At 40.1% G+C, this 18311-nt stretch overlaps 1 protein-coding gene across 4 annotated transcripts in view; it reads left to right on the top strand.

Annotated features, from left to right (window-relative positions):
• Window positions 1–18311, top strand: part of NFATC1 (nuclear factor of activated T cells 1) — a 147399-nt gene that overhangs the window by 28645 nt on the left and 100443 nt on the right. The window contains exon 1 of one of the 4 annotated variants that reach the window (XM_034762488.1): window positions 726–978. The exons of the other annotated variants lie outside the window; for them this stretch is intronic. Coding sequence (XP_034618379.1) covers window positions 976–978 — 3 coding nt within the window. The 5' untranslated portion in view covers window positions 726–975. Of the gene's footprint in view, window positions 1–725; window positions 979–18311 lie in introns of those variants that run through there. 4 annotated transcript variants of the gene reach the window in all.

Genomic DNA, 18311 nt, shown 5'->3' with positions numbered 1-18311 from the left:
TAAGAATTTTAGCTGAACGTTTGTGAATGGTCTTAAAGTGAGATTTGTGGCACTTGATGACAATGAATACATACTCTATTAGCTGCTTGATGCAGAGAAATGTAGATGGGAAGCATCAATTCACAGTGGTCAACTTGACATTTAAAAATTTCCAACTCGCGTAGTGGAAACACTGAATACGTTGCCAACATTTAATTGGGTTACAAGTGTCCAGGCACTTCCCCTATAATCTCCTGCTCCAGTATGCAGGGAATGAAGTATGCTGCCTCTGAATAGCGAGGACGGCAGGAAGGAAGGAAGGAAGGGGAAAACGAAGGGGGCAGACAAGTGGCAAAGAAAGGAAGAGGAAAGAATTTAACAAGGAGTAAGTACCCAGCTTGATCTGTTGGTTTGATAAAGATGAGTCTATTTTTCAATCCTTCTGTTATAATAGGGAGATTAAGTGCTACGCCCCTCTCACCCCAGCCCCCACATTTCCAAAGAGGACAGTGGCAGAGTGCAGGGAGTTAACAGGCGAGCCTGCACTCTGATCATTCTGACACCCATTAGTTTCCCCAAGGAAAGCTGATTGGGGTAATTAAAGGTAATTAGCTAATCAGGCTGGTGAGCTCGGTGGGCTAACAAGCCAATTAGCTCATCAGCTCAAAACTGATAGAGCGACACAGGAAGGCAGTGCCAGGGGAGAGAAAGAAACAGAGCTAACTGAGCACAGTCTCACAGAAGCCTTGGGGACGGGAGACCTCTGCTCCTCTCAGGTCCTGAGGTGAGGGCTGGAAGCATGGGGGCTGTTGTAAATAGACTGTTACACAGGATTGCAAGGGTATTGGTGGAGGAAACTCAAATAAATGTCACAGGGAGACACAGGCAATAGAAGGCAGGAGTGGACTGCCCCAGCTACATGGACAGAGAAGAGTTTTCCCAGATTAACCCTCTCTTCATCCATCCCAACTTTTACAGTGTCATCCACTCAGGAATATGGTGAGCCTTCATTTACCTGGCTTGGACCAGACTTGTATCTGTGTTTGGAATTTTTTAAAAGTAAACTATATAAATGGAGAGATAATGTAGAACGCCCGAGCATGAGAAGTGAGAGCATTGATTTCTGCAATAAAGCCCTCTGCGTAAAGCCCTCTGAGCTGAGGACAGACCAGAGCTGCAAAGTTCAGATCTGAATCCATGCTCTACCGGAGTGCAGGGGTGTTTTGATCTGGGGTTTTGGTTCAGGCTTTTTGCTCTGATACAGTGTAGCATTTTTGATTGTGTTATGTTACTGAAATCCATTATGAAATTCTGCGGACCTCCACTGCTTCCCCTGTTTGCTCTGCTTCCAATTTTCCTGCTCTGATAGCTGCATTTATCTGTTGCTGTTACTTTTGGAGGGTTCATTTTAAACTTAAAAAAAAAATCTCCTTCCCTTTCCTTCAGCAACACAGAGGAGAAAATGCACTAGAAAAGACCCAAAGATGCTTCCCCCACACATTGGAGACATTTGCAGGGTGTGTTAGGCCACAGGGGAAGTAGAGCCAGGGAGCAACCGCTGTGTGTGGCATGGTCCTCAAATACAGGAGGTTAAACTCTGTGGCAAATTGCCAGCCAGTGTTTAACTCTTTTCCAGTCCGCATTAGCTCCCTCCCCCTAGTAGTCACTCCTCCTGGAGGAGAGGAAAATGCTCAGCTGCAGTTGGGAGCCAACGGCTCTTGAGGGAAACATGTTCACTGTCAGGAGAGAGCGTGGAAGGAAGGCAGGCTCCCCTCACAGAGGTGACGGGCTCTGCAGGGTGTAAGCCTAATTTTCTCATGGATCCTCTGGCTCCTCGAGGCAGGTGAAATTCATCCGTGCTACAGAGGGCTGCACCATTTAAGCCTTACAATAGGGCTACATGATGGGAATGCAGGCAAAGCTGCTGCACGATAGATGCTTACCCTCCCTCCCACTGCATGCCGTGGACATGGTCACCACCATTTTTATTATCAAGCAATGGGTCAGTATGGGGAGGAGCTGCAAGAGCCATGTTTACACTGGTCCACTATCCCCCAACACCCAATCAAGTGGTATAGAAGGGCTGTAGTTGCCATAGGGTTGCAGTCCTGGGCTCTGACGCCCAGACGGGAGGGTGTTGTTCGCCTCGCAGTCCTCTTGCATCATCCACATAGAGCCTGCTTATTAGGGATTCCTGCAGGTAGAATGGATTTCCCCCACGTTGATGGCTTCACCCTCCTCCATGCATTTACCTATGATGATTTTTTCTTTTGCATTTAAAATTGCATATAGTGATGCTCACCTACCTGCGTTCCTAATGCAGTGTTCCACTCCTGCATATTTGCTCTCTACCTGCTTGGGTGTGGAGCTGCCACGGCAGCCCGGAGCTATCATCAGTCTTGATTTCTAAATGTTGGGAGAGCAGGATGAGCTGACACACCCAGCAAGCTAATAATGCTTCAGAACACTGGCAAATCAAAGGTGCTGGTTAGTCAGTGGCGATGAGGTAATGGTTGGCAACGGTTTTTATACTTTGGCTCATAGAAATATGCTACTAGTCATAATTGCCATTAGTGTTTAATAGGTAGTATTCTCCCCTCTGAGTCAGTACTGAATCAATGCCCCAGCCAGTGATGGGGGCATATGGTGCTGCTGGAGGTGCCATATTTCAGATGAGGGTTGAAAATTGAGAACCTGACCACTTGAGAAGCAAAATCCAGGCCCTGAATACTCATGGTTCTTAATGATAATGTTTCACTTTTTGCAAGAGTTAAGGTATTAACCCTGGAGTTTCTGGAGAAGTAATTTGTGATGGGCATTATAGAAAACCCTAAGACAAATTCATTAGATAGTTCTGGCCAAATTCTAGCTGGGGTTACACCAACAATGAATCTGACACATTCTAAGAGTCTAAAAACTTTTCCCAGTTAGAGATATTTCTCATTCTTCATTCTAAACATTATTGTCTAGTGTTGTATAAAATGGCTGCTGCATTCTACCTGGAGGTGGTGGCATTTCCTCTGCAGGTCAGTAATCTAATGAATACTGCTTGTGTAGCACTTTGAGGAGAGGAAAGCTATTTGTAAGGTATATAGTCATGGGGAGGAAAGGCCGTAGATTATAAATGTATGGTATTTGCAAGGTACCCGGTATATAGTTATTCTAATTAATAACTCCTCTTTAGTGAAAGAAAAGTATTTTGGCTGCTTCTGATGGCATTTTTACAACCAGGGTGTGGTGTATCTATGAGAGATAAAATCCAAATACTCAAGAATGTTTAATTAAAACATTTAGCTACTCCCATAATGGACTGGACTGAGCCGTAAAAGAAAATATTCAAACAAAATGGAATAGGTTAAGATCTGCGTTCAAAATCTTATTTATTACCTGAATGCTTATATGTAAAGAATGTAAGGAATTTTCTGCAATATCAGCAGCAATTTGAGGTAGGTATATGGCCAGGGAAGAAAAGTAGTTTTTGTTTGTTTTTTAAGATAGGGAAACTTGGTGTTAGAATTTGTATATCACTTGAAAACACATTAATATTGGAAGCATATTTTTCTCTATTCCACTCCCCATGCAACCCCACTGAAATTGCTGTGGTTACACAGGGTGTGTGTCAAAGCAGAATTTCATCTAATCCTGTGAGTAGCTGAGTTCGCTCAACTCCCTCATTTTATAGCCATAAAATGTCCTTGCCTACTATTTTATGCCACTAACCAAAATGATTTCCATTCAAATAGACTTTCCACACACAAGCTGGATGGTACTGCTTTGTGGTGGACATTCTGGGTGTTAAATGGTCCCTTTTACATCTAATCTATGCACTTTGGGCCAGATTTCCAAAGGTATTTAAGCCCCTAGTGGGATTTCCAAAGGTGCCTATGCAGGCGAGGCTACTAACTCTCATCAAAATCTATTGGTGCTTAAGCACTTTTGGAAATCCCATTAGGTATCTATCTGCATCTTTAGGCACCTAAATACTTTTGAAAATATAGCCGTGTGACCTTCTTTAACTGGTTGCTGTCCATTTTCACACTTGTAGAGTGTTAGCATTTTCATCCAAAATATTCAAGGATTACATAACCAATTAATTAAATGGCTCGAAGACTTCAGGGACCAAACTCCGACTGCAGGGCTGTCTAGATGCCTTCAGGTCTCAAGAATTCTTATGAACTTTGTCTCACGTTTAGCCAGTAGCTAACATCATGTTGTTTTAACTTTATGAGGCAGTGCCTACTCGAACAGTCACTAACGTATTTGGATCAGGCTTTTATACCTCCATTTTTTTTTTTTGTAGAGTGTTTTTCACACAACTGTATTTCAAATGCTTTACAGCATTAGGGAATAGAGTTGCAAAGTTAAATCAACAATGTCAGAGGGAGAGAGAAATGAAGACATATAGGCTAAGGCAAAAAAGAGACATTTTCAGATGATATTTGAAAAGAGATGAAGAGTTAATGAGCTGGCAAGTTTCACGAATATTGTTCCAGGAAAAGGAGCTGCAGACAAAGCTCTCACACCAAGGCTCTGATTCATCCCAGTGCTTAAGCATGTGCTTAACTTTAAGCATGTGACCAGTCTAATTTAAATCAAAGTTAAATGTGTGCTTAGATACTTTTCTGGATTGGGGCCCAACCTTGATGTGCTTGTTTGAAGATACAAAAAGGACTCATTACTGGATGAGTCAAAGGAATTAGAGAGGTCCATGGGAGTAAGTCTGTAGTGGGTCTAACTCATGACCATCTGACACTTGGTGAAGCGGAAGGGATATGCAAACAACCATGTTAAATTGTTTTCCTCCCTTCCTCTCAAACAAGAGAAAAGGCCATTTTTTGTTAGTTAGCAGTGATTCCCTTTATCCAATTTTATTAGGAAACGATGAACTACATCTATGTGCCTTTTTAAACTTCTGCTTAAAAGCAAGCACCAGCCTTTCATCCAGATAGAAATATAATCCTTTTTTATGGTAAGAATGTAAAGACGACAGCAAGCACCTGTTAGCCAGGTTGCAATTAATAGCACAAAGCCATACAACAAACCAGACAGGGAGTCTAGATTTTATAGCCCCATTTTAGACAGCCGGTACTGCTCAAGAATAAATCTAAGCTGAATGGCTTTCACACTTCTTGCATCTGCATAGTTAAAGCTCTCCTCAAACTAGCAGACAGATAATCAAAACTGAAAAGTAGAATGATCTGGCAGATGTTTTATGGCTGCTTATTGCTTCCATAAATCTAACAAATGGGGGAGAACTTGTTGAAAGCTTTTCACCATTAAATAGGGGTCTTTTTTTGGGGGGGGGGGGTTGTGGCAAGAGGGCTCTTTGGTTACTTCACATAAAATTGCTCCCGTAAGATTACTACATAAGCATAGCTACATCAGTGGCTGCTATCCGCCCTGGAAAGGCATCTCCAGAGGAAAGTAATTATCTGTATCCGTGTATCAGCCGGTCAAGATTTTCTGACAATGTGAAGTGCTACTTTATCCCCACCTTAAGAATAGGGTTTTGGGGACAGACCTCTGTAGTTTGGAACAACAGCCCATTTCAAGTGAGAACCACAATTGCCAGTTGTCTGGTGATGCGTTCAATTCTCTCGTAAAAATGTCTTTTGCCTATGCTCAAACTGACACGCTGCAGCACATACTCCTACTGCTAAAGAGGCCCTATTGGTAGCAAAGATAATCAACTGACCATTCTGACTGGAGGGATTTAACAAACCTCTTGTCTATGATTCACATTTTATTTCCGCTAGGAAAAGACACTACAGCAGGATGATGGTGTTGGGTGTGGAGGGTGTTTAATGGCCACTGTTTTGGCTGACACCAGGGATTGAACCACCAGAGCTATCAGCCTAAGTCACTACAGCTTCAGCTCAAGAGCCAAGCTCCATTTCTGTGCATTCCCCTGTCTGTTTCTGTCCATCTGTTATGTGGTGCTAGGACCATCTTTTTGTTCTGTGTTAGCAGCACCTAGCACGACCAAGTCCTGGTCCATGATTGGGACTTTTATGTACTACAGTAATACAAATAATTATTAATAATAATCCTCTCTGGATTGGACATAGAAAGGGACATGTAACACATGCTGACCAGGGGGTTATATTTGGTTTTTGCCTATGTTAGGAATGAATCTGTTTTGGAACAGCCATTATCAAATACTCTAGAAGACCCCTCAAAGTAAACTGAAAAGTATTTATTTTAGGGAGGAGGGAAGAAGAAAAGCTGTCAAACAGATATAGAATGTCCTCCGTTGTTTCACCTTCACTATCTCTAGAAATTATACTGTTCACTAGTTAATGGGGATATCTGCTCTCAACTTCCCTCCTTCTCAACCCTTCCCTGTTTTCCTTTTTGGCTGACTTTTGAGATGAGGGATTCAACAGGGAATATCACAGAATTCTTCATGATCTGTGGATAATCTTCTACTTGTCCTTTGGTGATGATAGATGTGATGTGGACAGTGCCAACATTGCTTTCACGCTACTTACATATATTTTAGTGGATATTTTCCATCATGGTTGGATGTAGAAGGGAAGCAGGGAAGGAATCTATGTCTACCAATTTGCAGAACCTGGTCTGTCTGCTTCTATTGTCTGATAAATTTTGGTGCATTCTGTATACAGCCTAACCGTCTAAAAACAGTGCAGAGGAAATCTTTATAAAACAAAGAAAAGCAAGGAAAAGCAGAACAGAAAGGTAATCGTTCTTTTTCTCCTGACAAATACTTAGATCAGTATTACTATACTTTTTTACAACCATGACCAAATACCAAAAATTAAATTCTTCTGCTCCTTTCTATCAGTGGATAATGATTCCACATTGTATAACATATGGTTCCTCATACTGATCTTTTCAGTTGTGGGTATTGTGTGCAGAGTGAATGGGGCTTTTGAGCACCATGTGATAGGATGATCTATCATTATTTTACAGTGTAGTTCAAAATATCTCTGCTCTGACTGATGCTCAGAGGGTGCCATTAAGTAGCAGCTCCCTACTCCAGCCCTTTCCTTACCTTTCAGCCATCTGCTCATCATTATAGGACACTTCTTGACTTACGGCCTGTGTCTATGGACAGATATTCTTCTGTTGCCTGTAAGATGATGTGCTCTTTTCTCGCAAGCATTGAGTTCACAGCAAAGCTTATCTTAAATAGGAAAAAATCTCTCTGCCCACCCCACAACACCGAAGAAAGGGTAGTTCTGATTGACCGAATTCTGTCTTGGTTGTTATGATGGCAGAAAATGAGACATACAAGAAATAAAGTCTGACTGAAATGGACCAACTGACTCTTTACAGCTCCGTGCTAGGGAAATGGCTACCTGAGTTGCAGTAGATTAGCAAGATGTTTGTAGTGCTTCTGGTCAGATTGTACTGCAGATACTCTTACAGAGTTCGTTGTTGCTAATTCAGTTTTATAAATTCAGTCTTGGCTGAGAGCTGTCAGACATAGCCCATGAGCATGATATTTTTTTCTCTCTCACTTTTTAAAACTGTATTAAAAAGAAATAGTTCATCTTAAATTAAACAAGAGAGAAGTCAACAGAGATGATGACGAGTCAGGTCTCTGAGGATTTATTTGCACTCATAGGAGTCCAAAACAGTTATAATTTAAAAATAAAAATTGACAAGCAGTTAATTGCATGGCCTAATAGATTTCTGTCTTTTGAGAAAATTATTCAGATGTCTGAGATATTAATGTTGAAAAGTGGTCCCTGCATGTACACAGTATTTACTCTGTAGCATTTTCAATAAATCTATGCTATTAGGCACCCTACAGTTGGAAATGCCTGGTTAGAAATGTTTATGATCAGACTTGCTAATTTAGAAGGCTCCAGTTCTGCAAGCTTCACACAGCTTGAATACACTTACTGTTAGTCAGCCTCAGTAAGCATTGGAGAATTGGCCTCAAATGTTTGTGGCCAGATTCTACAAAAGAAACAAGCCTTAATTCTGCACCATGGGACTGAAGGCTGGGAGATCCTAGAAAATCCAATCTGGGTAGCTTTTACTGCCTTTAATTTCCTAGCACAGATCCCTAGAATGAGTCTTTACTGATCCAGTTCTTAATGCACCTGTTATCCTCTAGTGAGAGGAAAAAAACAAATTAGAAGTACCTGAGCACTCAGTAATATCAGTATATAAATGCCTCATTACATGGGTACTGGACACACCAGGATGTGTCTTGAAGTAACAAATAAATGCTTTGGACCATGACTTCTGGTCAGAGAAGGGTAGGGCACAAGGAACCTTACTCCTCCATTTTTGCAGTCAGTGTGAAAGGAATCCCTGAGAGTACTGCACCAGCATACTATCCAGGTAGCCATGGGAGTTGATGGTCCTGAGTGGCAGAAAAGAGGTAAGGAGCATCTGCATGGAAGTACCTGTGGATCTCCTTGGATCAATGTTGATCTCTGGAGATCTTCTGATCAAGGGAGTGGGAATCCAGGTTTCTGCATTCCATTTCCCCTGATAGAAGAATTCCTAGGATGCTCTCTATGTTGAAATTTAGGCTTGGTCTACACTACCAATTTATATCGGTATAACTATATCACTCTGGGGCGTGGAAAATCCACACCCCCTGAGCAACAGTTATATCAAGCTAACCCCTGGTATAGACAGGCTATGCTGATGGGAGGGCTTCTCCGGTTGACATAGCTATCATCCTTTGGGGAAGAGGAGTACCTATCCTGACAGGAGAAGTTCTCCCATTGGCATAGGTAGCGTCTTCACTAAGTGCTACAATGGCACAGCTGCTCCGCTGAAGCTCTGTAAGTGTAGACAAACCCTTCCGTGGTTTCCTATGCAGATTATTCCCACACAGAGAACAGAGCCCTTCAGCCTCAGTCCAGCAAAGCACCTAAGTATGTGCTTACTTTTAAGTACAAAGGTAGCCTCACTGAAGTCAATAGCTCTAGTCACATGCTTAAAGTTAAGCATATGCTTAAGTGATTACTGGATCTAGGCTTTAGTTATTTTAATGTGTATGTAGTGAATTGGACTTCTGTCTCAGTGGAGGATTGGGCTCAATGACATTAAAATGGAGGTACACTTTCAGTCCTGTTTATTAGACGAGTGAGCCAAGGCTTTGTGAATGCAGACGAACTATTTATGACTTATTTGCCTGCAATATTAATTTCAATTTAGAAATCATGCACCAAAGTTACAAATGAATAAATCTGCTCCAGACTTGTCAGATTATTGTATGTTGACCAGCACCCATAAGCTGAAATGAAACAGTTAAAATTAAAAAGCTCGACCAAAAGCCAGATGCTTCTTTATTAACCATGCTAACCTACCTGCAAAATACCAGCTAACCTGCATGAGGCAAGTGATTAATTTTTTACAAGTCTGCTTTGGTAACTAGACATCTGTCCTCTATTCTTAAAGTAATATCTCAGGGCAAATGATTTTTTTCCTCCTCCCTACTACCAATTACATAAAACATAATTTTCCTGGGCTATATAGTGTGTAATACAGCATGTATTGTATAGAAATATATAATGGGACCCAATTTCGATCTCACACCGTTTTTATACCAATGTAACTTCATTGGAGTTATTCCTGATTTATAACTTTTATTATTTTTGAGACGTTATAAAAATAGAATCAAACCCATAGGTATATTGTAATCTGTAAATATATTAATACAATATCTGTGTATGTGATTATAATACATATTTTCCTTTTGTAATCAGTCTTTGTTCCAATGAACAAAAAATGGAATAGGTGGAAAATATAGTGTCATGTTACTCAGACACACTCTGTAGGTTGCAGCTTTCACTCTGAGCATGGGTTTATCGTTTCTCTTCTCGTGAAGCATAGCTTAAGAGATCTTCTTTGTTATGAGCCATGGAAGAGAGAAAATCCACCACAACATCTGTTATATAAATAAACAGCAGTAAAACATGTTGCATACAGTCCATGCAATGAAATCAAATAAACCTACTCCACCATGCATGTGTTTGAAAAAATAATTCAGCAAGACTTGCATATTTTCACTGTAACAATTGGAATGGGATAGTGATCAATTTACTTGCATGTGGTTAAAAAATGCAGGTTGCTGAGAGATCTGTAATATGATTTTTAATATAGGTTTAATAGTTTAAAAACACCTATTTTTAATGTTTCATTATCCAATCAAACTAAGGAACTTCTGCTTTTTGTTTGCACACAGACAATATGTACATTAGGGTTTAAAAGTCCAAGGTGTACATTTCAAATGAAAACCCATTCAAAGCAATAAACAGCTCTTAAAGACACAACGTCATTAAGTTCTGAAGAATTCTACAACATTACAGTGCCAAATGTTGAGGTACATTTTATTGACCTCTGCTCTTTGGCATTGATAAGAGTTATTGCCAATGCCTGGTCCCACTGACATCAGTTGCCAAGTTCCAATTGTCTTCAATAGAACAAGAACTTGGCCCTTAATGCTTGTATCCCATACATGTAGAAACATTGATTGATACATCATCATTCTAGCAAAAGAGAAAAATCTTAACATAGACAAGCTTAACAATGTGACCTTTTTATTACTGTTCATTAGAGCACTCTAGGCATGTGCTTATTTCACAGTCAAATTAAGCTAAAGTTAAGCACTTGCTTAAATGCTCTGCTGAATGGGGCAGCTTTGCTGAATTGGACCCATATTGAGTTACTGATCATCTCTGTGCCTGAGTTTCCTCCTTTGCACAGTGTGGATAATAATACTTCACTCACCTCAGATGGGTGTTTGTAAAGCACTTTATGATCCTTGGATGAAAGGTGCTATTAAAATGCAAATTATTATTTATTACTGCAAGGCTTCCCATTATGAACTAAGCTTTACATTGTAAAAATGTTTACATTTATTTTTATATGTAGATACCATCTGAAATGGTAGTGGTTTTTATAAATAGCATGCATTTGTTTTATATATCCCGCTGATCTGTTGCAAGTCATCCAAATGAATATTGGCATTACAAAGCAGCTCTGGACTGGAATCACCCACTGGAACACAAAGATGTCCCTATAATCTCTGATGCACCAAAATGCTATGCTGTCATCCTGATTCTCAGATGTGTTGTTTCTGGGAATGTCATGGGTTTTGGCTGAACAGCATTTCCCTGCTGCAGTGGTGGATTTTTAAAGCTCTCACACCCTCACGCATGCACAGATCTTGAACTGCACACTTGCAAGCTAGACATATACCAAAATATATATTGTCTACATATTTTGTTTTAGGGAACAGTACTTTTGGGGAAAAAACATGGTCAGTAAGATTGTTCCAAAATGGCAGTCTTACTTCAAGACCACAGTTTATTCCTCCTTCTTCCACAGCTTGGGAGTACTCATTTTGTTTTCTGTTACTATTTGATCTCCTCAGAGGCTGCTTATGATACTGATATTTGATACTGGCCAACATGTTTAGAAATACAATCCTGCATCTCTTTCCTTGCTGAGATTGTTCATTTCATAGTGGTTCTTTGGTCTGTTCTGCAACGGATGCAAAAATCTCTCAGCATATCAAGAAAACTGGATTTTCTGAATAGTACACATAATCTTTCATGTTCGCTCTATTACACCAAGGAGCACATTAATGGCTCCCAGTTACTGCAGGCTGACTCAAAATGGTTTGAAAAGGGGGCAAAGGTAGTGAAATCTCTGTTCTATCCTCCTCCTTGACCTCTCTGCTGCTTTTGGCAACATCAATCAAGGCTTCCCACTGACAGCTCATTTATTTTGGGCTTCCATAATATGGTTCCCTCCTGGTTCTCCTACTCTCTCTCCAACATTTCTTTTGGTGTGTCCTCCTCTCCCACTGTCTGTGGGGATACCACAGTCCTCTGCCTTTGGCCTTCTCATTTTCTTACTGTATTTTCTTTTTAAAGGTGATGTCATTCTCATGCAGTTTTAAACACCTCTCACATATATCTCTCCACACCCAACTTGTCTCCAACAATCCAATCCCACATCTTGACCTGTTTCTCTCATATCTCTTCCTTGATATCCTGCCACAAAGATAAGCCTAATATTCTCCAAAACAAACTCCTTATCTTCCCTTTCCACTATTCCTTCCTCTACTACCATTGAAACACCACCATGCTCTCCATCACTTAAGTCTGTAAACTGTGGGCCATTTTTTAGCTTATCCCTATCCCCACCTCCATATCTAAGCCATGTCCAAATTTTGCCGCCACTTCCTCTTCAATACTTCTAAAATGCATCATCCTTTTATCCCTGGAGTGAGAGCTCTCATTCAAGCTGTCAAATCTTGATTTTTTTTTTTTCTATAACCTCCTCTCTGGCCCCCATGACACCCACTTTGTCTCACCCCCCTCCCATCCATATAGAACATTGCTTCTAAAATGATCTGTCTTGCCTGTTATTTTGATCTTGGCCTGCTCCCCTTTCTCCCCTGCCCCCTTTGAATCCCACTAATAGATTCTCCTTCTCCACACACCATTTAAGATTCATGTTATCACTTTCAAAGACATGTGTAACTCTGGATAATTAGGAAGTTGCACCCTTGTTTCTTTCTGTATCATAGTCTACTCCATCAATAATGCTAGCCTCATCCACCCATTTATCGGCTTCTCACACCTTCCATTTTTTCTTTCACACTACCTCTTCTGCATTCAATTCCCTCCCAGAACTAATGCCCAAGGCCTCTACCCTTTCCTCATTCAAATCCCTTCTGAAGAGTACTGATGCCCTCAGGGAAACTTACTGATAATATCAACCTTGAGGAGTAGGTTTTGGGATCATTTACATGTCTATGTCTATATTTATTGAACATAACAATCATATATGCTTCCCTATATATACCCCTTCAGCCAACCCTATGTGCGTTTGTGAGGAGACGGTGACTTCTTTTCTGTTTGGGAAGTGCCCAGCATATCGGCGGGAGCGCCTGTAAATAAACAAGAGTGAGTTACAGCACATCTCGCCTTTTAATTCTGGAAAGCTGTTCAAAACCTGATTAGGGTAACCAATGAAAAGTAAGTTTGGAACTTTCATCCCATTCCCACATATCCATTTGATAAAACCACTCACTCGGAGAAGATCCTCAGTGCTGGCACAAAAGAGGCCCAGGACCTGGATGATTGCTGCAGGTCAGGGTTGAGCAGCATGCATAAGGCAGGACTACGTGGAAAAGCTCGCACAGCTTTTGCCCATACTGTCTCTGGCTCAAGTTAAGGCTGTCAGTGCTTAGGAAAACTAAGGAGTTATTGCGGCAGGGACCATCTTTCTGTTCTGTTGATACAGTACCTTGCACAACAGGGCCTTGATCTCCTAAGTGCTACAGTAATACAAATAATATCATTTATATTAATTTTCAAACATTTATTTGGGAGCAGAGGGAAGAAGCCTGCACATTCATGCTCTAGATGAGAACATATTTCACCAAAGTTAGCACTATTTCAAGTATGTTGTTTTTAGGATGACCATGGAAATAATTCCAATATATTTCCCAGCTCTGAGACGCCACTTCTACCCCAGTGTGGTTTAAACCACGTATGCTGCATTAAAAGAGCTCTGGGGCTGTAGCGTCACCATTTCTACCATGTTTTGTTGTTTTGGTGTGTGGTGTTTTTTTTTTTTTTTTTTTTTTTTTTTTGGTGGTAGAAAGTAGTTGTTTCACAGCATGTTTTTAATTGGAAATGTTCATTAAGTGTTTCAGAGCAGTGCAGTGAGGTGTTCTTCAAAAGAAAGATTAATTTAATTTTTTTCTGTCTGGAAGCTCTTCATCCCTGTCTGTGTGAAATTACTTTAATTACTGTGCCTCACTGAGCTTTGCACATAGCTCTGATTGTGAGCGAAGTTGTAAACAAACCCAGTGTTTCAGTGAGTAGTTAAACAGCTGCTGTGATCAATCTAGAGGTAGCTGCATTTCAGTGCTGAATTAAGTGATCCCTTAATATATGTAGTTTGTAAAGTAACTTGGGATCCTTTAGGAAGAAAGATATACTCTGGAAGGGTGTGATATTATTTTGGGGCCTCTGAGTTCAGATATTTACATTATTTTAAAGTACACAACATACACAAAACATGTACATCTTAGGAAATGAATCTAGATGAGTTGCACACACAGCATAAGCAACCCACAACCAATGGAGCAAGGGCTAACTTGTGTGCCAGTATATAAAGGTGCATTGACTTCAATGGCATGTCACTCATTTACACTAGCAAAGAATTTGGCCCACAAATGTAAATTTTTTACTGGCAATTTCTGTCACAGAAACATGCAAAATTGTATTTGACCATTTTACTAACTCAATCATCAGTGTTTGGCTGAAACTCCAGGGCAACAGTGACTGCTAAATAATATTACAGTAGAATCTCAGAGTTATGAACATCAGAGTTGCAAACTCACTAGACAACCACACACCACATTTGGAACCAGAAGTACACAATCAGGCAGCAGCAGAGACGGGGTGGAGGCTTAGTGTTTTATTCAATCACTAGTTGTCCATTCACATTTTGTTAATAAGAGGATCAGTTCTATTGCGTACATATTGCTATCTTGTTTTAATACAATTCACAGGCACATCCTTTATATTAAGAGAGAAATGTCACAGACTTCTTTTTTGGTGAATCAGGCAATACCAATGGACAGGCTTTCCATTTCTCAACTCATGGAAATTCAAGATACAGAATACAACCTATTTGCATTTCTCACAGCCTAATCAGAATTTTGATGTTAAAATCATGAAATCCCAGCTATAATATACACCTGATGTACTCTTATTGCCAAATTCTTTATTAGCAGCTTACACTGTGAGGCGTATTCTCACAGAAGAAACTACAAAATGATGGGAATCATAGTCGATGAATGGAAATTATTTGTATTCTGTGGCAGGAGAATAGAGCGACAACTGTGCATTGATCAGTCAATACACCTATACCTTGTGCAAGCTGAGACCCCAGTCATAGATAAGTGCCTTAACACGCCAAAGGTGTGTGTATATTGTCATCTGAGTGTGCATTCATCTAGCTCTTCTTGGATTGTGCCAGTGTAAATGAATGCAGAATTTGGCCCTTTGTCTTTTAAAAACATGTGAAGACAGATCGTATCCTACTGGCTAAAGAAGTGAGGGGTCTTAATAGTCCAAGTTAGTCCTTCAAAGGTCAATTATAATTTATATGTTAGAATTAAACTCCAAATTCAGATGAGATAGTAGTATTCCTAAAATAATATTGGCATCTTACATGGGAGGGTCTCAAAATGCTTTTATGTTCATTAATTAACACAACACACCATATGGCAGCGAAGTATTATAACCACTGTACAGGAATGTGAGGCACAAATTGGTTAAATGTAGAGCAGGTTTGAAATCTAAAGACCTTTTGAAACAGCTTCAACCAGACCAACTTAACTTACCCAAGGCATAGCATGTCCGTGGCAGAGCTAGGAATGGAAACCAGATCACCCAGTTTCCAGCCCCAATCCCTTAATCACACGATCATCCTCTCTCAACAGTATTTTGCAATTCTGTCCATTTTTGGGGGTCAAAATACCTCCCTCTTTGAATTTATTTATACAGCCATGGACAAGAAGCAGATAAGCGCTGCAAGGTTTGGAAGGCAGCAGAATTTTTGTGAATCACAAGATGAGTAAGAAGGCTGAATTCAGACCTTCACTCTCACACCTCTGTCCTCCTCCTCCCCTCCTCCACCCCCCAAAAAAGAAAAGAAGAAGCAATCAGAGTTAGACTTATGGCCTGTCTGATTATGATAAGCCCTGCTGGGGGCATACAACTTTCTAGAATACTAGTGTCTTTGCTTTTTTCATTGAGTTTTCAGGCCTTACTCTGTGCTGTAGCTTTCTATGCAGAATGCTAATAGACTAAGATGTCTCAAATACAAATATTCTGTTGTCTTTTAAAAGGAATCTTGGCAAATCAGTTAATATGAAACCAGAAATTAAATGTTAAAAATATATTAATTTTCATGACAACAGAACAGTAAGCTGAATATGAATATTCTGAATGTGGTTCTGTATTGCACAGTATTTATAGCACTCCAAATATTTACAGAGATAAAGCCTGTGAACATAGTGCCTAATTTTCTGTCTTCAAATGATGTAGAAGTTTAAATAGATTTCATTTGGGGGGAAATTGATAATTGGGGGGGAGGGGCAATATATTTATTTTCAATACACAACAGTTTTCTAACCATCGGTGATCTAATATCTTATTGCTCTCTATAATCATAACTAGTCTGTATAGAACAATACTGGACCAAGTACCTCTACATCTTTGTTCATCCCTGTGTGTAATAAAACCACACCTAATGCCTTAATCCTGTAACGTGTCTCATGGACAGACTGTTGCATTCACGCGAAAGGACTTGCAGGGTAAGAGCCTGAAATGAATACACCTGTTCAACTGATGAATATTGGTTGTGTTCAAGCAGTGAGTGGTAGCTCAGTGTTGGGGCAGTCTATGATAGATGGTCTGAAATCCTGACACCCCCTCCCCCCCCGCCCAAAGTCAATTTCAGTGGCAACACAGTTTTGCTTGACACTGGGGTTTAGACCCATCCTCAAATCAGGGGAATGTAAAAATGGCTTAAAGTTACCTGCTGAGATGTGCGCATCTTAGGCAGGAGGGTATCCAAGCTAGGCTCCAGCCTGAACAGGAACCTCTCTGCTGCTATTTTTAGCCCTGTGGTGCAAGCAGGGGTGGCCCTAGACTAGCTGCCAGCAACTGGTGCCCTAGCGAACCAGGCAATTGCTAACTTGCCCCCCACCCCCAAACTCCAAGGGCAGATCTAGGCTGAGGTTTTTGGTAAACTGGGAAAAATTTTGCTCCTTTTTTTTCCTTTTAATGTTTTTTTTTTTTTTTTTTTAAACAGAAGCTTAATTATTCGGTTTGTCTGTCCCTCTGTCCAACCGTGTTTCTGAGATCAGATAAAATAGAGACATGAAATTTTCAGAATAGATTTGTACACGACAGCTAGATGATATTTCAGTCAGATTTCAAATAAAAATGCATTAAAAATGTAAATAATTTGTATTATTACAAATCCAAAATCATCCATTACACTACTATCCTGCTTTAACTGCCATTATCACCACATCCAATATAGAAAGAAATAAGAAAACTCTCTTCAATGAACTTTAACCTGTATTTACAAAACACTCCGAATAAAAAACACTCTGTGCTCTTAAAACATGACTTTTCTTGCTTTACGTTTTGAAAATTCAGTCACTAGTTCTTTTAGATCCAGTCTTCCAGCTATTTCATGCTCTATTGACATTGTGGCAAGTCCAACAAGTCTCTTGCACCATTGTTGAACGCAGATATGTTTTTATCAATTTTAACTTTGAGAAGCTACGTTCCTCACTAGCTACGGAAACTGGCAAAGTTAAAAGAATGCGTAGAGCTATAAAAATGTTTGGAAAACTCTCTGTGAGTTTATTTTCACAAACTTCAGTACTTCTTCTGGAGTGGAATGTTTCTTAAGTCATCTTGAAAAAAGCCTGAAGCTCACTGCACAAATCTGTAGCATCAATGTCTTTTGAATTTTCATGAGTCAATGCCAACTCCAGTTTTATACAAAATTCTCTTGCTGTTTTCTCTTGCAAGCTGTGGATATCATATAGAAGGCCAAATACTGACTCTAGTTGCTGCATCTGTTAAAATCTTTCGTCAACCGAGTGAATAGCAGTATCAAAGACTGTGAAGTAGAAATTCACTTTGAACCTTTTGTTGTGGGTTCTGAATGGGTGTGTCTCATCCTTCATACAAAAACTGCTGTTTTTTTGCCAGATATGAACTGACTCTGGTTCAAATTCTGTCGGAAAGTCTATTTCTTCAGCAAGTTCGAGAGAATCTACCAGTGTTCTTTCGAACCCTTCATCACTTCTGAATTCCTCCAGAATATTTTTAGTTTGCTGCAGTTTTTTGAATAGCAGAATGTATGTTCAAGTTCTTTTCCTGAAGCTGCTTACTAGTGAGGTTAATCTCGAAAAGGATATTATACCACAAAATGAGTGAAGTCACAAATTTGAACTTGGAAAGGCCATTTGCAAGAGCTTCTGCATCTGAACGTGCCGTATTGCCAGATGATCCAGTAAAGGTAGTAATCAGAAATTTCAATTAGGGCATCATAAATGTTTCCAAGTGCATAGTGAGGAGGCTTCAGTGCGACTCTCCCATCTTGTCTAAGTGGTTTCACAGTTAGAGAATTCACATGGCGAGTCAGAATCTCCCAGCAGTGTGTTGAGCCTGAGAAAAACACATAAACATGTTGCACCAGGTCAAAGAAACTGCTTGCCTCCAAACAGCATCTAGCAGCATCATTGACAACCAAATTCAGAGAATGAGCACTGCAAGGAACGA

The sequence above is a fragment of the Trachemys scripta genome, chromosome 2 (assembly GCF_013100865.1).
Source record: "Trachemys scripta elegans isolate TJP31775 chromosome 2, CAS_Tse_1.0, whole genome shotgun sequence".
NCBI lineage: Eukaryota > Metazoa > Chordata > Testudines > Emydidae > Trachemys > Trachemys scripta.
The sequence above is the reverse complement of the archived record's forward strand: the minus strand, read 5'-3'. Positions and strand labels throughout refer to the sequence as shown.